General features: G+C 40.5%; 1 protein-coding gene across 1 annotated transcript; it reads left to right on the top strand.

Moving 5' to 3' along the window:
- Positions 1-489: 489 nt before the first annotated feature.
- Positions 490-9,186, top strand: LOC103461138 (amino-terminal enhancer of split-like). The gene is made up of 7 exons (XM_008403462.2): positions 490-890; positions 3,673-3,770; positions 4,473-4,536; positions 4,694-4,738; positions 4,831-4,893; positions 5,299-5,373; positions 6,440-9,186. The coding sequence occupies exons 1-7, from the start codon at positions 864-866 to the stop codon at positions 6,677-6,679; spliced, it is 612 nt and encodes a 203-aa protein (XP_008401684.1). The 5' UTR covers positions 490-863; the 3' UTR covers positions 6,680-9,186.
- Positions 9,187-10,507: the final 1,321 nt, after the last annotated feature.

Below are 10,507 nucleotides of genomic sequence, written 5' to 3'. Positions count from 1 at the left end.
TTTTTACGTGCAAGAGTCCTCCACAGTAGAAGGAGGGACTGGGTTGGTCGGCATGCTTTTTCGCTTGTCAGCCATATTGGATTTAACAAAAACGTCTTGCTCTTGCAGTGGAAGCCCAATTGGTGCACTAGTGTCCACTTCAGTGGTCTTTGTGCATTTATGGCATAAAAATCCAGAAGAAACACAAGAGAATGGCTTTTAGATAGCAGTGACCACTAGGCATGAAAGGGATAAAGAGCTTTTGTCACTGCCATCAATTTATTTCAGATTTACTTGCAAATAAATCTAAAATAAGAACAGATTTAATATTTTATTTTTATTTTATTTATTTTTTTTAGATTAGCATACAACAGCAGTATACATAAATAATTTATTTATCTATTTATTTTTTATGGGAGTCTGGGTGAGCCCCGGTGATGGACCGGTTCGGTCTGCGGCCCTGGTAGGTGCAGCTCGCGCCCTCCTATGTTTAATTCAGCGCGTGGTCACACGGGGCGCCCGCTCCACCGCTGCTCAGTTTGTGTTCCGGGTGATGCTGTTCCTGCCTTCAAAGCGGTCGGGGGGGGGGTTTCGTGTGTCAACATCCAGGGTTTTCCCCGGGGAGGCGTAGCATTAATACCTGATGTTGCCTTGAAACAGCCTTTTCTTTTCCTCAGACCGCGTTAGCAACCTGCTAAAGAGCAGAAGACGCACCTTTTCTCCCGCCGCTTTGACGTTAGCTGATGTTATTTTAAAGGATGACAGAGTACGATGTGCCAACAGCCTCTCCGCTAATTTAATAATATCTGGAGACGAGCTAGCTTAGCCAGCTGGCCTTGTAGTTTCGGTGAGACCAGGGAAACGCTGCGAAACGCTCCGCTGACATGATGTTTCCTCAATCCAGGCACTCGGTGAGTAAAGTTAGCCCGGGTGAACTTGTAATGGGTGGGAACGGAGTAAAGCCGAGCTAACGTTAGCTAGCAGCCGACAACTGATAACATGAGCGCTGCAGGTAGCTGTCAGCTGGCTGCCACAAAGCCAGACCTCTGCCCGTCTCTTCAGGGCGTCTGGAGCGACTAGTTAAAGCAGGTTTAAAATATAAAACATCGTAGTTTATAGCTGAAAGGTGTATTTGGCTTTTTATTTTAAGCTGCTAAGTGTTTGCCATTAGCTAGCCTTCCTAGAAACAGCTAGCACAGGTGATAGAGGTCTATGTGCTGTTCAGTTCAAGCCTGTAATAATGGAGATACGCTATTAAAATAACACAAATGCAGAAGAAATAGCTGAACTACATATTTTTTGTAACATTTAAGTACACATGCTTTATAACATTTCCCTTCTGTGACGCTAAATATTATTAGCATTAGACAGACATGCCTTAATTGTTCTTTTTGTTTGACATAAATGCATATTTCCTGTTCTTGTTCTGAGTCAGATGTGTAAACAAATTAAAAAAAAATATGGACGGCAAAAAAAACAAAAAAACATGAGCTGCAGTTTACATCTAAACTAGCTTTAACACTGACTGGCTCTCTGTTAATAAACACATGCAAAACAACAAGCAAGGTAAGAGCTATGTGTATCACACAACTATGTGTTTATTATAATCAGAGGTATTTAAAGCTAGTTTTGCATATCTTTGGGTGAATTTCAGGATGTAACTGTTGCTCCCTTTTTCGATTTCCCTGAGTTATACCAGTTTGTTTCTTTGAGGTCTGACTATTTTTACCAATTTTGCTTTTTTAAGGACTAAAACAAGAGCAGATATCCAGGTTATTTCATAGTAGTGCTAGTTTTGAATCCAGAAGGGAATGAAGGGATTAAAAAGTAGTTATCACTTCCACATTAAAGCATACGTTGATATTATTAGTGTCTGACACAATCAGCCTTTAAGATTTATAAACTGAATATCTTTTCACTGGAGGGAAAAACGTCACATTTTTCAGCATTTGACCGATCAGAAGCAGATATTGAGGGTTTGGATTAGAGAACATTGATCGTTGATCAAATGTGGTCATTGAGTCTTGCAGTATGTTCTGTCCCAATAACCTTTTGTAAACCAAAAACAAAAGTCACAGCTGCTAACTTCCATCTGTAGTTTCTGACTTTTTTATTGACTTGTTTTGAATTTATTATTAAACAAATATGTCTAGAGGCCAGCTTTTTTCACATTTATTCATAGTAAAATCTGGTTTGAAAAATCAAAAACTAATCCTACCATTGCTAAAATGACAGAATTTTATATCTATGTATTTATTGGACTAATGTAAACATTTAGACTAAATTTAGTGGTTTTTGAGGGAGCGTATTTGTTGTCCATCTACTTTTTTTGTCCATCTTTCCACCCGTCTTTACGTTTGTCCGTCAGTCTTGTCCGTTTTTCTGTCCATTGGTTCATCGTCCATCCGTCCATTTTTTTCCCATTCATGTCCGTTCATCCATTTGTCTGTATGATGTGACCATTTGGCCGTCCATCATCCACTCAACCCGGTTTGTCTGTCTGTCCACAATTCATACATTTGTCCAGTTATTACCTATTTCTGTTGATTCATTTGTCAACCAATGACATTGCACCGTGGTTAATTGAAGGGACGTTTTGATGGAAAATATAGAAGCGATACTAATTTTTGAAAACTTTAGTTTACCTTGATACTGGCAGCCGCCCTATTCGCTTAAATTCTGTTTATTTATTTTACAAGAAAAGTAATTTCAATTCAAACATACATGCATTCTACTTATTCCAGTTATTGAAGTTATTATCTAAGAAAACCCAGCAGATTGCAACGAGTCGTTATGAAAATGTTTAGTTTTTCTTCAGACGGACCAAATCGGGTAATAAACTCACCTCTGCTTGAACCGTGTGGTCATCCTTTGTCTCCAATCTAATGAAATCTGAAAAAAAAAAAAAAAAAACGAACAAAAACTGGTTGCTGTATCAACCTCAAATGTTATTACTATTAATTTTTGACTTTGTTTTAAGAACCAACCCTAATCCCGCTGCTTCTGCTCTGATTGATGTTGGCGCTACACATGTTGGATGGAGAGCGTTGACCTCCGTTTAACCGAATGTTTCCTTCCTCCCGTTTCAATCCCATAATCCGGCTGGAAACCTCTTGCCCTTGTGCCACTTGTTTAGAGAGTAATGAGGTTTAGGGACCCAGATAAACCCTGGATTACAGCTTTGCGGGATGGTTTAAATGTTGTCGGTTTATAACCAGACTTCTAATGCAGCTCCTAAATGCTTGGCGCATATGGTCCGCTCTGCTGCGCTCGGCCTTATGTAAACACGCTTCCTTTTGTCGACGCGCTCTGCGCTCCTCAAAAGGGCGCGGGGTGTTTCTGGGCCGACAGATGTTTCGTGTCAATGTGCTTTAGTTGTGCACTATAAATCTAACGCACTTCAATTCAAAATGAAGCCGGAGTTTAGGCTGAACCTCGTTTAACCTCACATGGTTAATCTCAGAGGTCAAGCTGCTGTTTCTAAACAAACTCAACCACACTTTGATTAACACACACACACACACACAACCCGCTTATCTGCAGGCGACGTGTCTATCTCTTCTCCGCGCCGGCCTCGCTTGTCAAATTGGAAATCGAAAGGCTGTGAATTGGAGCAGCCTTTTCGGATGCGAGGGGTTTATTTCCTCTACATTTCTAAACCTGATGCCTGTTTCTTCTTCCGTTTTCCTCAAGGCGTCATCCCAGTCCGGCCAACCTCTGAAGTTCACCACCTCCGACTCCTGTGACCGAATCAAGGACGAGTTCCAGTTCCTCCAAGCACAGTATCACAGGTACAGACGTGTTTTAGCTCCCTAAAATACAGGGGTGAAATTATTAAATCCATTATTAAAATGATCATCAACTAATTTAGCAGTCGACCAATTGATTTGAGTCACGCAGACTCAAAAACAGGCCATTGACTGAAAGAACAACACGCTCAGAGCAGTAATTAAGCCAAAAATGCACAAAAATATAAACAAAAAAGCCTTTTTCTGTAAATATATTCTACCCAAATCTCCAAGTGGCGTAGCTTCTCCTGGTTCAAGGTGAAGCGATAGATTAATTGTTAGCTGCTTTTCATTTAAGTATCTCATCAAGCCTTAATATATATTTTTATTCACCAATTATGCACAAAATTCTATATATTCCTGGCAGATTTAAGTTCAAAGGTTTTAATTTTTACCAACATGTTTCTTCTGCCTGGATGTTTGAATATTTAGATTAATTGAAAGTCATATAAAAAAAAAATTGTCTACGCAGCATTTTTTAAAATGAAATCAAAATAATAACTAGTATTTTTTTTATACTTATTTTATTATCGTTTCTATTTTTCACATTTACTCAATTTAAAAAAAATCATTTAATAGTTTTAGTTTTCGGACATCTTAACAAATGTTCATTAAAATGCTGACTACAGCAGATTTGCAGGGCTTTGTGTTCATCGCCTGGAGCTGATCTCCATTGTTTAAACCGTCTCTGATTTTCCCATCCAGTTTGAAGTTGGAGTGCGACAAGCTGGCCTCTGAGAAGTCGGAGATGCAGCGCCACTACATCATGGTGAGCGTCGCTAAGTTAAAGTCAATCTTAGCAACAAAATCGGCTCTTATTAGTTACATTTCACACAATTACTGATCTGTGGCTAACTGTGAGGCTTTATTTTTCTCTTTTTTGTTTCGTCGCTTCTCATTCTTGTCTTTGTCACGCTGTGTTGCAGTATTATGAAATGTCCTACGGGCTCAACATTGAAATGCACAAACAGGTGAGTCAGTGTGTTTCATTAGAAATCCTCCTAATGTCAAAATTCAGGCTTGGAGGTCAGGAGGTTCCTGGCTAAATTTGTGTCCCTTGCAGGCTGAAATAGTGAAAAGACTGAACGGGATCTGCGCTCAGGTGCTGCCTTACCTGTCCCAGGAGGTGAGGACGCCATCTTGTCTGAATTAGACTCCGTCCTGCAGCGGATAAGGGTTTTTGTTTACAGAGCCAAAGTCCTGGCTGAGTTAGAGAGACCGGGTTTCAGAGGGACGATGTTGGTCAGATCTGAAAATTACATTTCATCTCATCTGGCGTCTTCTGAATGAAAGCACCATAATACTGCCACCACCACATTGTAGCTTAGCAAAAGGAGACAGAAAAAAAGGTTTTAATATTTTTGCAAGTTGTTTTTATTGTTCCGTTTAAAATGTTTTAATTCTGGAATCAACAGAAAAACATAAATGGCAGCAAAAGCAGAATTTTTTTTACCTTCTCTTGTAGTCCGCATTAAGGCGTTTTTAAATCACCTGCATTCATTAACACGACGATCAAATCTCACCATTTCAGCACCAACAGCAAGTCATGGGTGCGATAGAGAGGGCCAAGCAGGTCACGCCTCCTGAGATGAACTCCATCATACGGGTGAGCAAACCTCATGACTGTTCGTGCCTCGTTTAACCTCGTTGTTCAATGTGACCGACGGAGGCGATCTGCCGTCAGTCGATCCCCCGAGCGACTCTCCAGATGTTCTTATTTACGCCGTTTATTTCTTTATCTTGCTCTGTAAGCGAGCGCAGGAAGAACCGCTTCTTCAAGGGCCTGAAGCTAAATTATTATTGTAGGGAATGTGATCATTTCAGATCACAACAGAAAACTTTGTTACCGTTTTGATTTTTACACCAAGCCAAGTCTACTGTGATATATGTAAAAAAGTCTTTTTGTCTTTTAAAAGTATGATGAATATAAGCCAGTAGGATTACATAAAGTTTTACCTGCTAAATATGTAGCTAACTACGTTACATATATTAGTGTAGTTAGCTAACTACGCTACACACCTTTACCCTCCGTTAACTTGGAGGGTAAAGGTGTGTAAGAATCCTTAAATGCATGAAACTAAAATTATTGCAGGACAATTTACACCTGAAGCAGAAAACATCGATTCCGCTTTAAAATTTATATTTTCCAAAATCACTGGTGGCTCAGTTGTTGGCATCCATTTTGTCAACAGGTAATGTTTAGCTGTTCTTTTTATATTTGTCGCAGCATGTTGCTGCTTAAAAAAAATAAAGTAAAAATGTGTTGGTTGCAGTTTTAGTAAATTTCTTGAGGTGTTTTTGGGGTGTCAGATGTTTTTGTGTTTTACTTCATCAATTAAATAAATGACTGTAAGCTATGGACAAGGATTAGGCTGCTGAAAAAACAACTTTTTTTTCTCAGACTTTTGACTTTTATTATTATTATTTATTTATTTATTAAAACATTTTTTTGCCGAAATCCTGTTGCGAATGAATTGAAAGTTTGAATTCAGTAAAATAAGATAAGGCAACAATAAAAGCTGGGTTTGTTTGGTTTGTTTCGACTGCAGAGGGCGCTGTATCTCCGTCCTTTTCCAAGCGCTGACTGATGATTGAAACCCCAAACGTTGCCTTGCAAACATTTAACGACGAACCTTGGGCTCTGCTAATCGTTTCTCCTTTGCGTTTTGCAGCAACAGCTGCAGGTGCAGCACCTGTCCCAGCTGCAGGGCCTGACCCTGCCCGTGGCCCCGCTGCCCCTGGGCCTCACCCCGCCCTCCCTGCCTGCCGTCTCCTCCAGCTCAGGCCTGCTCTCCCTCTCCTCCATCCTGGCCAACTACTCCCACAGCCAGCCGCAGGCGGCCAAGGAGGACAAGGCCAGGGACGCCGCGGAGAGGGCGCCCAGAGGAGAGGACGGAGACAAGTCCGACTAGCGAAGGCACGCCGAGGTCACCGGGCCGAGGGGAGGCGGTGCGTGGGGGGTGGGGAAGGGGTGTAAGTGTTTAAAACGAAACGGAGAAACAGACTGTAAACGGGGGTTGATGCAGGTCTTGTAGAGGAGAAACCACAGGGAGGACGGAGCCGAACCGTTTGGATCCTGAAACGCTTAAAACCCGAGAGGTAACGTCTGTTTCATTTAGCGCTAATAGACTCAGTCCAGACCTCAGACTTTCAATAGTTTCTTTGTGTGTAATCAGTTGTTATTAGGCCTATCAAATATAAATGTTTGTTCCTTTTTCGGAGAGAGGGCTGAGTGAGAAACGATAACGCCAGAGTTTCTTCACTTCCTTCCCGCTAGTCTGGCAGCGACAGAAAGCAGATTTAAAATCCTCCGAGTTCATTTGGACCTTTTGTTCTCCTCCATGTCGGTGAAACTAAAGTCAGTTTATTCCAAATAAAACTCCCGTCGGTTTGATACGACTTTGAAAGACAAACGTCTGACTCTGGAGTCGGTTGCTTATCCCAGATGAGCAAAATCTGATCCTAACTTTGATCACATTAGACAGACCGCCGCTTTTATTTTACTGAGCTGGTCCTCTGGAGAGAAAAGGTTAACATCGTATTTTTAGGACCAGACTGAAAAGTGTGTTGTTTTTTTTTATCGCCAGGTTTCTAGTTTATTCCTCTGAAATCAGTTTTTCTGGCTTGTTCGCTCCCGATAAATCCATCACGAGACGAAGCTTCCAGTAAATCGTGACCCGCTAGGTGAATTTCAGCTTTCTATCAAAAACATAATCCTCCTCCAGTGCACAGCAGGAATGGCTCCTTATCCAACTACATCAAATTCACTGACTGGAAAGTTGCAGGTAAAGAAAAGGTGATAAATTGGTTTCTTTTCTCTCTCGCCGCCAAAGGCAGACGTGAAGCTCAGACACCAGAATACTCTCATTTTTTTTACTCCTTTTGGACTCGGAGTCCTTCCTTACTAGACTTTGAGTGAGTTGTATGCATGTCGCATCAATTCTGTGTTGAGTTTCTGTGCTCAGAGAACCAACCGCGCCGCCTGCGGGCACGTTGGATCGGATTTCATTCGCTGGTGTAAAACTGTGTTTTTGCTTCTTTTTTCTTCGTCTCATTGAAATGCTTCAAGTTATCAAAGCAGGTTTAATATCAGCGAAAGACGAGCTGAGTAGATGTTTGTTTTATGCTAATTGCGTTTATTAAGGCGGGATAAAGCTGTTTAAACCAACCTGTTCCTATGAAAGCACATTGTTTTCTTTTTTTTTCTATCAACCGTTGCGATATCCGAGTCTTTTACGTCGCTCTAAAATCTTAGGCATAATTTTGTAACCCTTTCCTGACTGGATGTCGATGAGTTTTCTACGGATTGGGGCATAAAGTGTTGCTGTTTGCGATCTTTCAGCCCACCTCTGTTATTCAACAGAATCTCTTGAAGCGTTTCTTTATCCTACAGGTGTGGCAAGATTCACTTTGGGGTGTGGCTGGTGAAATACAACCAGAAAAATGCATCTAGATTCATTATTTAATTCATGATTCATCAAAAATGTCAAATATATTTTCATTGGATCAGGTTGATTTAGTGCTTTTTTTTTTTTTTAATAAATGTAATTCCTTTCTAATTATTAGGAGTGTGACAGTTTTGAATTTCTTCAAATAGCACCATGGTTGGATTTAAATGTTCACGTTAGACAGCAGAGGGCAGCATTGCTCTCTATTCCAGAGAAAGAAAAGTTTTTCTTTTTATTTGTTCCTCCCCCTGATCTACGTTTCCTGCTTGCTTTCACTCCTTTTACTCGAATTACATGAACACCTGAGATCAGCATTAAAAACTTTACCCTCTTTATCTTAATTTGAAGCACTTAAGATTCGTATCAGTCCTGTTCTGCTTTTCTTCTGGCTGCTGGAGAAGCTAAAAGATAAAACTAAAAAAAAAAAAAAAAGAGTCTCTTGGTGAGATTTAACTTTGACACATTTATGAGCTCGCTCTCCTAAAACCCCCTTTTGGCAAAACTCAGACATGTGAATAGTTTGTGCGTTTGTTTTGCTGTGAAGGGCCAATTTGTATACATACGGATATATCAATATACATATTTTTTAAAGCATTTTTGTATGTTTCAAAGCTGCTTTTTAATGTGTGTGTGTATATCATAAAAAGACCTTGGTGTCGTATGTGTGCGTGCGCATTACATGCATAGAGGCACAATGTTGTATAACATGTTTTTTTTTTTTTTTGGGTTTAATTTCCTTCTTCTCATTGTCTTGTAACATTAATTCTAGTTTTCTACATGTTTCTTTCTTTTTCTGTGCAAACAAACAAACAAAAAAACCTTGTTTAAATGTGTCAAGAAACACATTTTAAAAATACTCGGGACAGAAAAAAATGATGTAAGCAAGCAGCTTGTACTTAAGAATGAATCAACCTTTTAGCAGTAAGGAAGCTTCTCTGGTGCCTTACAAATAAAAGATGTGATTAAGAGTGTTTACGTTTGTCTTTAATTGTCTGGAGGGAAAGGAAGAAGCGGAAAAGCTCTTTACTGTAAAGGTACGGCGTCGATTTCTAAGCCGTCATGTCGAATTTCGTTTTATCAAAAGGAAGTGTTTTCCCAGAGTAATTCTGATTCTTTGCGTCATTACTCCCTTAATCGTTTTTTCTTTCAACCACAAGCGGGAAGGATCATTTCCCAGACTCCACTGCGTCCAGAGACTCTCGCCATGCAGCCGGACGGAACTTTAAGGAGTGGCAAAAGCAAATGAGGCGGGTTAGCAGAGCTCGCCAACACCTGATGGGGTCATCCTGGATGTGATGCTGTGGATCATCTCTGCTAGCAGCTGTTAGCATGTCGGGTCAATCTTCAGTCAGAGGCCACTTCACATTTGTTGCGAGACTGACTGCTACCGGAGATCATTTCTGCCCCAGCGTTACCGACTACGACTGACGATATGAGTTGCATTTAACTTTGCTTTATGAATTAAATTTCTTTGTTCGTTCTGCTTTTGTAACCCTCCTCGTTTCCTTTCTTCTTTCCTTTGCTCTTATTTTTTTTTTCCTTTTTTTGTTTCTCAAATCTTATGTTTTGTGTAAATACTCCTTCCTTTTGTCTCTTCTTTCCATGTTTCCTTCCTTCCTGAGAATCTGCTGAACAGTCTGAAGATGTGTAAACTGATTATTACAACAATTGTTTTCCTGTGCGAATTCAAATTCAACCTATATTGGCGATGGGTTTTTCTAAAAAGAAAAAAAAAATTGGCCAAAGTTACATAGAGGTCTCAATGCATCGCTGCAAATCTGCAAAAATTTTAAAATCTCCAGGCAACGGAGCGAAGGTGTGCTCAATTAGGGTCCAAATACAGACCGTCTCATCCACAAGAACAGTTCTGGTTTGTGCCGTTTGCGCCCCGCTAAGTGTAAAACACATCTGTGTCCAATCATAAATTAATCACCACGATAAAGGAGGCTTAAACAGGAGTTGGAAATCCACAGATCCATTTACGTTTTGTTGCTTCAGATAAAAAATTTAAAAAAATTCTGAGCTGCATGAATGACCCTTTAAATTATATGAAATTAGGGACGTTTAGTTCTGGAGTTACATTTTAATGGTTCTTCCATCCATCCATTTTCTTTCACCCTTGTCCCTCAGTGGGGTCGGGAGGGTTGCTGGTGCCCATCTCCAGCTAACGTTCTGGGCGAGAGGCGGGGTCACCCTGGACAGGTCGCCAGTCTGTCGCAGGGCAACACAGAGATACACAGAACAAACAACCATGCACACACACACTCACACCTAGGGGCAATTTGGAGAGGC

Source organism: Poecilia reticulata, unplaced genomic scaffold, assembly GCF_000633615.1.
Source record: "Poecilia reticulata strain Guanapo unplaced genomic scaffold, Guppy_female_1.0+MT scaffold_655, whole genome shotgun sequence".
Taxonomy (NCBI): Eukaryota; Metazoa; Chordata; class Actinopteri; order Cyprinodontiformes; family Poeciliidae; genus Poecilia; species Poecilia reticulata.
The sequence above is the reverse complement of the archived record's forward strand: the minus strand, read 5'-3'. Positions and strand labels throughout refer to the sequence as shown.

Bases quoted from the DNA above. Each gene is read 5' to 3' on its own strand.
- LOC103461138 (XM_008403462.2), top strand. From the start codon at position 864: ATGATGTTTCCTCAATCCAGGCACTCG. The intron at 4,537-4,693 runs GTGAGCGTCGCT...GCTGTGTTGCAG, and splicing joins TGCAGCGCCACTACATCATG to TATTATGAAATGTCCTACGG. The intron at 4,739-4,830 runs GTGAGTCAGTGT...TGTCCCTTGCAG, and splicing joins ACATTGAAATGCACAAACAG to GCTGAAATAGTGAAAAGACT.